The sequence below is a fragment of the Carcharhinus amblyrhynchos genome, chromosome 19 (genome assembly GCF_965287045.1).
Source record: "Carcharhinus amblyrhynchos chromosome 19, sCarAmb.v2.hapA, whole genome shotgun sequence".
NCBI lineage: Eukaryota > Metazoa > Chordata > Chondrichthyes > Carcharhiniformes > Carcharhinidae > Carcharhinus > Carcharhinus amblyrhynchos.
The window spans coordinates 30,425,010-30,439,989 of NC_137342.1; the positions used below are offsets into that span (position 1 = coordinate 30,425,010).

A 14,980-nucleotide genomic window follows, 5' to 3' on the forward strand; every position below is an offset into this window, starting at 1 on the left:
ATTGCTCCACGTGTGCTGGGTTTCTGTAGGAAGTCCGTAATATCGCGACAAAAGCTGGGGGTTCTTTGTACAATGGGTTTTAGGATGGCCTCGACGTAGCCTCACGATGCTCCACTTCTCCAGCTTCCACCCTAAACACGTCAAAGAAGCCATCCCCTATAGACAAATCCTCCATATTTACAGGATCTGCTCAGATGAGGAGGATCGCAACAGGCACCTCCAGACGCTGAAAGATGCCCTCATAAGAACAGGATATGGCGCTCAACTCATCAATCGACAGTTCCGACACGCCACAGCGAAAAATCGCACTGACTGCCTCAGAAGACAAACATGGGGCACGGTGGACAGAGTACCCTTTGTCGTCCAGTACTTCCCCGGAGTGGAGAAGCTACGACATCTTCTCCGGAGCCCTCAACGTATCATTGATGAAGATGGACACCTCGCCAAGGCCAACCCCACACCCTCACTTCGAGCCTTCAAACAACCGCATGATCTCAAACAGACCACTGTCCACAGCAAACTACCCAGCCTTCAGGACAACAGTGACCACAACTCCACACAACCCTGTCACGGCAACCTCTGCAAGTCGTGCCGGATCATTGACACGGATGCCATCATCTCACGTGAAAACACCATCCACACTTTTGCAACTCGGCCAATGTTGACTACCTGATATGCTGCAGGAAAGGATGTCCTGAGGCATGGTACATTAGGGAGACCATGCAGACGCTACGACAACAGACGAATGAACACTGCTCGACAATCACCAGGCAAGACTGTTCTCTTCCTGTTGGGAATCACTTCAGCGATCACAGGCATTCAGCCTCTGATCTTCGGGTAAGTGTTCTGCAAGGTGGCCTTCATTACACATGAGAGTGCAGAGTCGCTGAGCAGGGACTGATAGCCAAGTCCTGCACACAAGGACAACCTCAACTGGGATCTTGGGTTTATGTCATACTATCTATAACCCCTTTGACTTGCAAAATCTCACTAACTGTCCTGTCTGAAGACAATACACATCTCTTTAACCTGTGCTTAACACTCTCTCCACTCACACTGTCTGTAACTTTAAGACTTGATTAGCTCTAAAGACTCGCATTCCAATCATTATTCTGTAAATTGAGTTTTTGTCTTCATATGCCCCGTTAGTGATTAAAACTCCCACTCACCTGACAAAGGGGCAGCCAGCACTCTGAAAGCTAATGGCTTTTGCTACCAAATAAACCTGTTGGATTTTAACCTGGTGTTGTGAGACTTCTTACAGTGTTTACCCCAGTGCAATGCCAGCATCTTCACATCATATTCCCTTCTACCCACGAAAGTCTCCTATTGTCTTGTATTGCAACATTCACCCATCCTTCCCGCCTGTCTCATGTAGCACCAATCCCCTACGCAGAGCCCAAGATTTATTCTACTGCCTTCCCATCCACCCCCTTATCACCTCTCCCCATCAAGTCAATGTATTGCCATGCCTTCTAACACTGATATTAGAAACAATGTAAAAAAAACTTGACTTTACGCATGCAACCAAAAGGATATTGATCAGTGTTACAGAATTCTGAAACTGATGCATCATTTGGACAATTAGCCCTGAATGCTTTGCCTACCCTCTGGGGATGTCTCCAACAATAGCCAGTTTATAGTTGTCCGTAAGGTTCATCCCAGCAGAAACACCGGTGCTGACAATTATCTAAAAAGAAAAATCACAAGGTTACAATCTATATTTTAATTGGAAAAGATAGTTACTTTTACTACATTGAAAGAAAAACTATGACAACAATAATAAGTGGAGAAAGAACTTCCCAAGCCAGAAAAATAACTAAATATGGATTGCTTCACTGATCTCTCATGCCAGAGCCTTTTGACTGGATTCCGGTCACTGCTCTTATAGAATGAAGAGATTGGTGAGGGTGGGGAGAGCCAGAAGGTGCTGTTGCGCTTCTTTAACACTCATTTAACTAAGGAGTTACTGCCATTATGTCTTAGCTGTAGCTCAAAGGTATTACTCCCATCTTGGAAAGTTGCTTCAGAGGTTTCATAGAATTATACAATACAGGTGATCATACGGCCCATTATGCCTGCAGTGGCTCTTTTGAAAGAGCTGCCCAGTTAGTCCCTATGCACTGCACAGATCTCTTCTTCAAAAGATTAGCAATATTTTCCTGGAAGGTTGATCAAATCTGATTCACCACCTTTTAGGCAGCGTCTTTCCAATCATCACAGCTCGCTGCATTAAAAAAATTTCTCATTTGGAATCCAGTTCCTTTGGCATTTGCCTGAATTCTTGAGCCTCGCGTTATTGATCCACCTGCCACTGACAACAGTCACCTTATTTATTCTATCTAAATTCTTAATGATTTAATCCTATTCACTTTGCTTCAAGGAGAACAATCCCCAACTTCTCCATGCTCTCTATGTAACTTAAGTCCTGCATTCAAAGAATTATACAGCGCAGGAGGCCGCCATTTGGCCCAATGAGTCTACACCGACCACAGTCCCACCCAGGCCCTATCTCCATAACCCCATGCATTTACACTAGCTGGTCCCCCTGACACTAAGGGGTAATTTAGCATGGCCAATCCACCTAACTTGCACATCATTGGACTGGCACATAATCTAGTCTGATACACTAGAGAAGTACTGAACAATTCCTTTGCTGTTTAAAGTGTAATTTTTCAGCTGAGTAGTTAAAACAAGGCCCTATCTGACCTCTCAGATTGACAGAAAAGATCACCTGCCACTGTCACCTGTGATCGCCTAGCAGACAACTTCTCCCCAGCACAGTGGCCAATATTTACACCTCAATCAATATCATTAAACAGATCATCTGCCCTTTATACATTGCTGTTTGTGGGATCATGCTGCATGCACATTACTGTGTTTTCTACATTATAATAGTGGACTGCACTTCAAGGAACTCTGTTGGCTAGAAAAAGCATTAAGACACCCTGAAGTGATGAAAGGTACTATTATAAATGCAGGCCTTTGTTATTTTGTACATAAATTGCATTTAAACAGTTGAAATCACTTATTGGCGGGTGGGGAGAACTGATTGTTTTGGAGCAAAGAAACATAGATAGGCAAGATAGAGCCCATTAAGAAGCAATACATTATCCTTAGTTTCAGCAAGCTAGTTGGTGAGTAAACTATATGCTCACGCAGTCATACACAAATATCAAGTCAGGATGTGAAACCTGACACAATGTTAAACCAATTTCTATGTTCAGCAGTGCTGCTAATGCACAAGGCAAAAAATCTTCAGGGAAGGAAAAAAGAGCCTTGCACTTACCACAATAAGTTCCACAGGAATGGGAGCAGGAAATTTATTTTTATATCGATAATTTAGTTCTTTCACCCCGAACAGGCTGACTATACAAATTAGCCCGAGAATTAACGATGCAATATTTGTCTGTTTAATATTGGTACACACAGCAATAAAAGCCTGGAACACAAATTAGAATTAGCTGTCACCAGAATGCATGTGAAAAGCTAAAATGAAATTTTAACGATTAACGGGTCACTGTTCCATCAGAGCCCCTCAGCTTTCACAGAAAGGTGTATACCCAGGAGAATTAAAATCCAACTTTGGCTGGAGGAAGAGCCAATTATTAGGAACTTGAAAAGTTGCTCTATGCACAAGATTAAAAAGAGCAAAAGAAATGAAGATGGGTAAATAAACAAGTGCAAAAGATGGTTTGATCTTTCTTCTACATCATAACTGCTTTAGAAAACACGATCATCAAAACATGAAATTCAAGGTTTGTCAAAAGGTTATTTTTTTAAAAAACATAAGGTATTCAGCTACTTACATAAATTGCCGACAGCTGTCCAGTAAATCTTTTGGTTTTGATTCCCAGAAGGTACCTCAACTGAGACACAAAGACATGCACAGCTGCAGCGGTAGTGAAACCTCGTACTAAGGGTTCAGCCAAGAAAACAACTACAGACCCAAAATGTAGAAGCCCAAGGCAAAACTGCTCAAGAAGAAAACAAAATTAATTTGAGAAGTAAATCAGACATGATCAAAGTAGAACAGATTTGCTTTATGTTCATCTGTGTTTGCTGGTGTCTGTCAATCTCCTTTAACCAGAAAAATGAGTCAAACAGGGCCTTGGATTTGTAGAATGTTAGTCATCGTAGTCACACAGGTTCTAGTGAAAGTTTATGGATCAAAGATAAAAGAATCTCAACGCAGGCAAGTATCAGTTCACGATTAGGCATAGCAGTAAAGTTTACATTTGAATTTCTCTTTTGATTTTCCTCATTTCCCGATTACCTGCATAATTCCTGAAATGAATGCCGTAGCTGCTGCTATTTTAACTCTCATTGCATCTCTTGCCTCATGCGATCCAGAGCTATTAGTGGCATTCATAGAAGAATCATCAAACATTTCATCGGGGGCAAGTTTTATAGCAACTCCACCAACCATCAAACTAATTACTGCAAAGGTGCCTAGGATAAGGAACAAAAAACTTCAATTATCACCATGACATCGGTTCCTTCTACTTATGCTAGAGATTATAGCCCAGAGAATGTTTTTTGGCTTCTTATGGGAACACCATCACTTGAAAGCTCCCCTCAAGACACTCACCATCCCGATCTGGAAATGCATCACCTCTCCTCCATTGTCACTGGTCAAAGTCCTGGCACTTTGGACGCATCTATGCCACACGGGCTGTAGTAATTCAAGGCGGCAGCTCAACACCACCTTCTCAAGAACAATAGGGATAACAATAAATGCTGGCTTAGCCAGCGCCCCCACATCCCATGGGAGAAATAAAGTTCCATTTTTGACTGTTGAATTGAAAACAATCAATGCTAATTGTCAAATTGAACAGATTATCGGATATGGGTTTAAATTGGGATGTCAAGCAAGAGACTGAATAACGCGCGCAGTGGCAATGTTTAAATCAAGGAAAAAAACAAAGAAACAAAAGAAACAAAGAACAACCCAGCACGGGAAACAGGCCTTTCGGCCCAACAAGCCGCGCCGCCGCATCACCCTACACCTATTCTACCCTGCGTATCTACAAATAGAACCCCTGAACAATGTTCTCTTTTTTTTAAACAAAAAAATTAATTCGGCAATGTTAAAATAGGGTTATTAATTCACCACTGTGATAGGGCTTGATATAAAAGCAACATTGCATTATTGCCAGCACATACCAAATTCAACATTGTTGAGGTTGGCATTTGTACCCAATAAATTGTGGCATTGAATTTAAGCAGAAATGATGCCTCCCGAACTACAATTTACACGGTCCAATCCAAATGAAGCAGAAACTTGGCTCCTAAGCCCACTACTGCAATCTTTACCCTCAGTGAACCTCCAATAAGCCTTCGCATCTTCCACTGGCTGGCTGAGTGAAAGAAAGTTCCTGCCTGATACTTTCAAAAGTTAATTGGGGGGAGTCTGTGGGAAGGCAAAGAGACATCTGATAAGTGGCAGGCTTTCAAAATTATGTTAACCAGGGTTCAGGGTAAGCCCATTCCTCTTACAGTGAAGGTCAAGGCTAGCAGAAGTAGGGAACCTTGGATGACTCGGGATATTGAGGCCCTGGTCAAGAAGAAGAAAGAGGCACATGACATGCATAGGCAGGTCAGATCAAGCAAATCCCTTGAATAGTATGGGGGCGTAGGAGAAGACTTAAGAGAGAAATCAGGAGGGCAGAAAGGGGACACAAGATTGTTTTGGCAGATAAGGCAAAGGAGAATCCAAAGACCTTCTACAAATACATAAAGGGTAAAAGAGTAACAAAGGAGAGAGTAGGACCTCTTAAAGATCAAAATGTCATCTATGTGTGGATCCACAAGGGATGAGTGAGATCCAGAATGAATATTTCTCATCAGTATTTACTACTGAGAAAAGCATGGCTGTTAGGGAGCTTAAGGAAATAAATATTGATGTCTTGAGGAGTGTACATATTACAGAGAAAGTGGTGCTGACAGTCTTAAAGCGTTTCAAAGTAGATAAATCCTGGGACCTGATGAAATGTTTCCCAGGACATTGTGGGAGGCTAGGGAGGAAATTGCAAAGATATTTGAATCATCAATAGCCACGAGTGACGTGCCTGAAGATTGGAGGGTGGCAAATGTTGTGCCTTTGTTTAAAAAGGGCTGCAGGGAAAAGTCTGGGAACGACAGGCCAGTGAGCCTCACATCTGTGGTAGAAGGTATTTTAAGAGACAGGATCTACAGGCATTGAGAGACGCAAGGACTGATTAGGGACAATCAGCAAGGCTTTGTGAGTGGAAAATCATATCTCACAAATTTCATTGAGTTTCTTGAAGGGGTAACCAAGAAGTTAGATGAGGGCAGTGCAGTTGATGTTACCTACATGGATTTTAGCAAGGCCTTTGATAAAGTACCACATGATAGGTTGTTGAATAAGGTTAAATCTCATGGGATCCAGGGTGAGGTATCTAAATGGATACAAAATTGGTTTCCTAACAGAAGCCAGAGGGTGGTTATAGGGGGTTGTTTTTCAAACTGGAGGCCTGTGACCAGCGGTGTGCTTCAGAGATCAGTGCTGGGTCCACTGTTACTTGTCATTTATATTAATGATTTGGGTGAGAATATAGGAGGCATGGTTAGTAAGTTTGCAGATGACAGTCAGATTGGTGGCATAGCGGACAGTGAAAAAAGTTATTGCAATTATAACGGGATCTTGATCAATTGGGCCAGTGGGCTGATGATTAGCAGATGGAGTTTAATTTAGACAAATGCGAGGTGATGCATTTTGGTAGACTGAACCAGGGCAGGACTTACTCAGTTAATGGTAGGCCATTGGGGAGAGTTACAGAACAAAGAGATCTAGGGGTACATGTTCAAAGCACCTTGAAAGTGAGTCACAGGTGGACAAAGTGGTGAAGGCATTCAGCATGTTCTCGGTCAGAACATCAAATACAGGAGTTGGAATGTCTTGTTGAAGTTGTATAAGACATTGGTAAGGCCACACTTGGAAAACAGTGTGCAGTTCTGGTCACCCTATTATAGGAACGATATTTTTAAACTAGAAAGAAATGCAGAAATGATTTACTAGGATGCTACTGGGACTTGATGGAGAGGCTGATAGACTGGAACTTTTTTCTCTGGAGCGTAGGAAGCTGAGGGGTGATCTTAAGAAGGTCTATAAAATAATGAGGGGCAGAGATCAACTAGATGGTCAATATCTTTTCCCAAAGGGAGGGGAGTCTAAAACTAGAGGGCATTGGTTGAAGGTGAGAGGGGAGAAAACAAAAGCATTGAAAGGGGCAATTTTTTCACAGAGGGTGGTGAGTGTCTGGAACAAGCTGCCAGGAGGTAGTAGTAGAGGCAAGTAGAATTTTTTCTTTTAAAAAGCATTTAAATAGTTACATGGGGAAGATGGTAGAGAGGGACATGGGCCAAACATGGGCAATTGGGATTAGCTTAAGGGTTTAAAAAAAGTGGGCAGCATGGACAAGTTGGGTCGTAGGGCCTGTTTCTGTGCTGTAAACCTCTACAAATCTATGACATTATCCCTTCCTGACTTCTCTGCAGCCTTTGACATGGGTGACTGCACCACCCTATAAAATCTCTTCCTCAGGATCCAGGTCAGTGGGGCTGTGCTCGAATGATTCCACTCGTACCTATTCTATCATAGCCACGTAACCTCTAAAAAGGCTTTGCTTTTGAGCCCCTTGGCTTTGTTTTTCCTCATCAACATGTTCCCCTATGGTGACGTAATCGAACCCATCAGGTCAGGTTCAAAATACTTGCCACCAGCTTTCTAAATTCTTTGGTGTTGTCATTCCAGCCACTAACTTCATACCTCATCATTAATTCAATCCTCCTTGATCAATGTCTCAGCTTGAACCAAACTGCTCTCAATCATTCTACATCAGCTTTCCAAATCTATATCTCCACCATCACAAAGATGACCAACTTCCATCATTAATGTTTCCCCATCTTAGCCCAACTGTCACCAAAACCCATTCACATATGCCTTTGGCACCTCCAGATTCCACTGTTCAGTGCTCTTCTGGTCGGCCTCCTATCTGAACTTTGGCACAGCCATAATCAAACCTAGACAAAGTTTCTATACTTGTTGATCTACACTGCCTATTGCCCCATGTTGCCAATTTAGAATTCTAATCCTTGTGTTTAAACTGCATTTTGGCCTCCCCCATATCTAACTTTCTCTAGCCAACAATTTTCTGAAAAAACTAAATGGTGGTCAAATCCTCAAAACTCTAGGCCCGAGGATCTTTCTTCGGCTCCTTCAACCTTGTTTCAAACCTATTTATGACCAACCTTTTTGACATGCATCACATACAATTGCAGTTCTAAAATTAAGCATCCATTCTTGATGGAATATAACCCTGTGAAGCACCTTGGTATGTTTTTCTACTTTAAAAGCATTACATAAATGTAAGCTGTTTATTAAACTTAAAGCAGAAAAATGTTACAACAAGTTATTTTAGCCACTAAATTGACTAAGTAGAACAATGACATATCTAAAACTCAAACACAACATACCTATTGATACATGTTTTGATGATCCAAAGATCACATACAACAGGGGAGGAAAAAATGAAGTATAAAGCCCAAACACAGGGGGCACAGCTGCCAATATGGCATATGCTAAACCTAAAGAGAAAAGAAAAGAATCAAGCATAGCTGGCATTATTTAACAAAAGAACAAATATACCACTAAATAATGGAGGAGCCAAGTAGAAAGCAAAATAAACAATATTACTTGTAATTCATAGATCTATCAAGTTATTTATGTACAAAACAAAATATCTTGCTCAGCTATATAAAATAATGTGCCCACATCAATGACTTAATTGTTCCTATTGGAAATTTTCAACTTTATTATTGAATATTCTATTCAAGGCACTCCACAGATCTTGCCCAAAGTATGCTGCATGGAGTACATTCTTGTGAATGTTGTGTGCTGGGTTTTCCTGATGCAGTACCACATTCTTCAGCCAGTTATTTCAGTGTAGCACAAGACCAAGAGGCCCATTTTTGTTTTGCTGGAAACAAAATGTTGGGGTGGGGCAGAGATCATCTCTGTTGTGGTGAAGTTCAATCTGAGGAACAGTGTCTCACTTTTCAATCAAGCACTATAGCCTTTCAAATTAGTTTTCACTGTAGCCTTTGCAGGTGACCCCCGTGCATTACTCTCCACATTTTGCTTCCTTTTCATCAGCATGTTTCAGTTCTGTTGAAAGGTATCAACTTGAAAATCCTCTCTCCACAAATGCTGTCAGGCTTGCTAAACATTTCCTAATTTTCTGTTTTTATTAAAGTTAACATTGTGTTTGTTGCTTAGTATTACTGAATGATCCTAAACAACTCTGCCAATTAGTTCTGCTATACTGAGGGCATGTGGCTGACAAGGATAAAAAAAGGACTTTAAAGAGGAAGAGGAAGTTAGCAATGAATCAAGAGGCAGAATGAATGATTGCAATATCATTTGTAAAGAAATTGGATCTAATCATAAGAATGCACATTTGGGGTGCCACATTTTGCTGTTTAGTGTCATTGAATGATCCTAAACAACCTGCCAATTAGCTCTGCCATATGAAAGGCATTCAACTAGTTTTGTGGACATGTAGCTAGCAATAATAAGTGAAATAAACTTTAGAGAGCAAAAGGAAGTTAGCAATGAGTCAAGAGACAGAGGAATGTTAGTGATGTTTGATTGCTTCATCACGCAAAGAAATAGAAACATAAGAATGTACGTCTGTGTGCCACATTTTGCTGCTGCACTGCAGTCATGTGCTAAGTAACATAATGTGCTGAAAGAAATATACCCAATGAAGACTGTTTAAATTTATGGGAACAAAAAGACATAACAAGTGAGTTTTGAAAAGAGATGTAATAACACCCATTTTTAAAGAGGTGCATCAAAGAAAGCCTTCAATTAACTCCTAAACAGATGAACCCGTTATTTACTTAATTAACAACCCCACAATAATGATGTTTAAAAGACAGTAACTGTAGCTTTAAATTTAGGACAAATGAAGGGGATCATGTGAGTAGTTCTGCAGTCAATCTGACAGCAAGACTAGGTGATTTGATTGTTAGAGATCATAGGAAGGCTTAGGTGGTTTTATTGAGAAGATGGTGCACGGTATTTACATTTGGAGACAACGGTAGCAGTTTTACAATGAATAGATCCTGAGTATTCCAAAGTCCCAGAATGATATTGTAGGTATAGTGTTAAATACAGTTGTGCTATTAACCATAAGATGAAAGGGATTTGGGATCAAGGATACATATTAGCACTTTTACCAGGATGCAAGGTTGCATTTCACGTTACCATGGGAAGGCAACTAGGGGGAAGCCATTTTTGAGATCAGGCTACAGGCTTCCCTACAGATCAATAAACATCAGGCAGACAGCAAAAGGTTTGTGGGGTCAACAGAGAGAACAGTTTGCTTGATATTGCAAACTAACACAACCAGATACAAAAGGAAGACACTCTCTAACCCAATCAAAAAGAACTTATCAGAACAGATTTTAGTGGTGGATTTAAAAATGTCTCTAAAGGAAAGAGCCTGAAGTCTACTTAGTGAAACTGGGATATGGGAACCCATTGGAACCTGGGTGCAACTATGGACTATTGGCTATTAAGACTTCATTTCCATAGGGAATGCAAACTATAATATGCGCAAAAAGGAATGTTCCTCTCTGTACTTTAAAGAACGAGTTGCCTGCAAAAAGTGTTTAGTCAATAGTGTTGTGTACCTTAGTTTTATACAGTAAAAGTTTAAAGCATGAGATTTTAAGCCATTCTCTCAGCTATCAGCTAGAAGTCTGAATCTTTTAAAACGTCATCAGTCTCAACACAGATCAAGCGGGAGCTTGTTGTGCACAAACTATCGTTTTTCATGCACTACAAAATTTCAAAATGTGCTTAATTGGATGGAAAGTGATTTGGGAGGTCATGGTATTGTGATGTACTTAAATGCATGTCAATTTGTAACAGGGAATGAGCCTGTGGTCAAATTAGGGAGCGGTCAGGGCAACAATAGAAACAAAATTGAGACTTGTTTGAGAGAATAGGTCAAAAGGTGTTTAGTTAGTGTCCTTGATCCAATTGTTGCTTTCATTCTGATGACTATTGTGTACTGGCAAAAAAATTCATTCTACTGCACCACTGATGAGAGTTGCAAAACTTTACACTTCTTTATTTCTTTGGTTTTGACTTTCTCTCATGATCTTCATGTTTTACAAGCTCAAGTTCACCATCTTCTGATGATTATTTCCCCATTTACTTTTTCTTTTAGTCTCAATGCTGCCGACTGTGTTCCGTGCAATGGATTTTAGTCTTTTGGCTTAGTTTAAATTAATTTGTATTGTTTAAAGATCAGTAACTCTCAGACCGTTGCTAAAAAATGTGCAATTTGGATTTTTAAAATTTTTTTTACTATTTACACAACATGCATGTTGCATAATAAGCTTTGGAAGGTGAAGGTAGACTAGAAAAAAAAAACTTACAAATGCAATGTAACGGGGCACAGGCAAAATCTAAAATACTGGCACAAATAAAATCTTACAAAAATAAATGATTTCCAAACACATTTTTACTTCAAAACATAAAAAAAATATTTACTTTGAGGTAGCTGCATCACTCCTGCGCTCAAACCTGAAATTATGTCTCCGAGTAAATACTCCTTTACTGGATATTTGGGTAGCCATTCCAGAATGGGAACAAAACTGAGGACGATTGACTTGGCCCTCTTGGCTGAGCAGCTTTGGAAAACAAAAATAAATAAGTTTTGTTGTTAAGTAAATGGAGCTCAGCTGAAATAGAAAAGCAGCAGGGCAGGTGATGAGGTCAATGATGCCCTAATAAATCTTCGATCAACTGTTTGAAATTTATTTCTAGTGGAAGGTGATATCATCTGTATTTTTGTTGTTGTCAGGTTATTGCAGTTGGCAAGCAGATTTTCAATTCTAGTTCAAGATAAATTTTGTAGGTAAAGTAGATTTGAGAGTGGAGAGCCATGATGGCCAACGGCCCTGGTACTGCAAGTGCAGTAGAGTCAAATATCAGAACAGTGTGTTGGAACATAGAAGTAGGTAGGGTGAAATAATGGATGGACTGGAGTCCATCTTGAAATTAATGCTGTAGAAATGAGAACTAATGGAGGTCAAAAGGACAAAGGATATGGTGAACAAATGGCATACAATACAGTTCAATTAAACTTTCGACAAGACCAGCTAAGAGGTATCAAAGCTATAGATCATTATTTTACTAGCAATACTTTGACATTAGGGCACAGACAATCAAGCATTCAGAAATGAAAATAAGTGATATTGATAACAGAATACGTGGCTTAAAGCTTAGCTCAGGGTCAAACAGGAACAGATGTTTCACACTATAGGGTTCAGTATAAACAACCAGCCATTTAGGACAATAGAATTAAAGTGCTAAGGTAAAGAAACTAATGTTTCTAGGAACTAGATAGAAAAGATTTGGTGTACCCAGTGTTCAAGCTAGAGAAAAGTTCTGGCTCACTTATAACTTGATGCGAGATAGTCGGACAGTAGGAATCAAGAATGGTGGAATGCAAAATTCCCAGCAAGCTGTGCGGCATGCGATTGCAAAATTGGGAATGTGTCACACAGGGATCAAACAGGTTGTGTAGAAACAGTATTCCCTTTAAGAGGTGCACGACTGTACAGCCAGGTACATGGCAAACAGAAATTAGAAGACATGTTGGTGAGAGGTACAGCTCCAGGTAAAGTACATTAAAGGATGTCTGGAAAAGTGCATGTAAAGGTCAATATCCCAAGAAATGCATAGAAAAAAGGAGCACAAAAACGGAATCACAGGGTATCCTGGAGGTATGATTATGTAGACACAGGAAAAGAAGCCACTGGAGTAAGAAAATTCACTATACTGTGACAGGCAAGAGTGCATTATTCAAACACATTCTGTGAATTGAGGTTTCAAACTGGTTAGGAAAGATACAGCCTACAGAATTAATTGTTTGGAAAGCAATAAAGAACTGTAATGCTTTATGCAGCACCAATATATACAATTCAGAAGGCCCAAGTTTAGATTCCTCTTCAGCATTAAGTTGGTGCTGTTTTTACCGATAACCTAGTGCTACAGCTCAGTTCAAAAGCATTGAAGGTTAACAAATAGAAAGATAGAACGATTTCCCAAAGCTCAAGAAATTTGCATAACCTTGGCAAATAATCATACTGTATGCCAGAACTGACCCATTGTGCAAATGAGGGCTTATACTCACCAATGCAAAATTCCAAATGGCTCCAAGAAACAGCTTTGAAATGAACCATAATTATTGATTTCAAATACATCAGTCATACTGCATTTCATCAGCTCATGTTTGCACATTACATTTCAGAACTTTATAGCGTCAAGTTCAGTATAATTTTGTTGCCCAAGACTTGCACGAGGTTTGCAGAGAAATTGAAGGCATCACTATATAACGATCTTGTACATAAACAGATTTAGAAAAGTTACGTTTTTAAATTGTCTAAAAGAAGTTTGCTATACTTTCACAATGCCAGTTGGAACTTAGCTGCTTACAAAAATACGTATGCCATTTGGCAGCTGCTGTCTTACCTGAGACAAAAGTATGCTGCTGTGTAGGCGAGAGAGATTGGTGAACTGAGCAAACACGTGACAGATGCAATTTGATACCAGTAAGTGAAATGTTGCATGTTGGAATGAACGTGAAGTAGTATAGAATCACTACAGTGCAGAAGGAGCCATTCAGCCCATCAAGCCTGTAACTACACAATTCCACCCATGTCCTACGTCTGTAAACCCACATATTTATCCTGCTAGTCTTCTGGCACAAAGGGCTTGATTTGACCATTTTCATTCTAAGTGCTGAATCTGGGTGCAATTCATATCCGACTTGGAAATCTGCGCCACCCCCCCGCCCTCCCTGTCCCCTACCAGAGAGCGATCTGGCCTCCCTCCTCGTATCACCAGAGATGCATCTGACCCACCTCCTCCTCCCTTCTCCCAACCAGAGAATGATCTAGCCTTCCTTCATCCACCAGAGAACGATATGTCCTCCCTCAACCAGAGATACATCTGACTTCTTCCTCTCTCCCCTGCCACCCCCCCTCCCCCACCAGAGAACGATCGGGACCCCCTCCCCCCTCACCAGAGAATGATCTAGCCTCCCGCCCCCACTTCACCAGAGAATGATAGGGCCCATCTCCCCTCCCCACCACCGATGAGTCAGTGCCGTTGGAAGTTCTGAACTTACCTCTTCAGAAGTTGGAGTGCCCAAGTGTATCTGTTTCACACCGAATCTGGACAGGCAAACGTGACAGTAAAGGGGGAAAATACTGGTAAAGTTGGGCGGGCAGCCCATTAATTCAATTTAAATGCATGCAAATACATTTAAATCACTGTTGTGCCCATTTCGGGCGTGAATCGGATCGTGGCCATTTTTTGGGCCTTGGTAAAGTGGGCATTTGCGTGGAGAGTAGTCATGATGTGGGTATGCCGGCGTTGGACTGGCGTAAACACAGTAAAAAGTCTGACAACACCAGGTTTTAGTCCAACCTATTTATTTGATAATATTCTCACAAGCTTTCGAGGGGTTACCCTCTTCGTCAGGTGAAATTCACCTGACGAAGAGGGTAACCCCTCGAAAGCTTGTGAGAATATTATCAAATAAATAGGTTGGACTAAAACCTGGTGTTGTCAGACTTTTTACTGCATTTGCGTGGACACAGGCATGGATCGCGTTAATGGCCTCACGCCCAACTTTACTATGATTTCGTGCCTGAAAACGGGCGCAACGCAATGGTAAAAATCGGGCCCAAAGGGTCAATTTGGCATGGCCAATCAAGTTTACTTGCACGTCAGTGGAACGTGGGAGGAAACTGAAGCACCCAGAGGAAAACCACGCAGACATGGGGAGATCATCAATCTGTCCTGGACCCTCCACACTGATGCTATAGTTAAGAAAGCCCATCAACACCTCTACTTTCTCAGGGAGCTAAG

The 14,980-nt window shown here is 40.9% G+C and overlaps 1 protein-coding gene across 2 annotated transcripts in view; it reads right to left on the reverse strand.

Annotated features, from left to right (window-relative positions):
- slc26a5 (solute carrier family 26 member 5) overlaps window positions 1-14,980 on the reverse strand; it is a 61,687-nt gene that overhangs the window by 28,950 nt on the left and 17,757 nt on the right. For both annotated transcript variants that reach the window (XM_080207464.1, XM_080207465.1), the window contains exons 3-8: window positions 11,591-11,730; window positions 8,500-8,610; window positions 4,277-4,452; window positions 3,810-3,974; window positions 3,290-3,442; window positions 1,608-1,690 (exon numbers count right to left, since the gene is read on the reverse strand). In XM_080207464.1, the coding sequence (XP_080063590.1) occupies window positions 1,608-1,690; window positions 3,290-3,442; window positions 3,810-3,974; window positions 4,277-4,452; window positions 8,500-8,610; window positions 11,591-11,730 (828 nt within the window). The remainder of the gene's footprint in view (window positions 1-1,607; window positions 1,691-3,289; window positions 3,443-3,809; window positions 3,975-4,276; window positions 4,453-8,499; window positions 8,611-11,590; window positions 11,731-14,980) is intronic.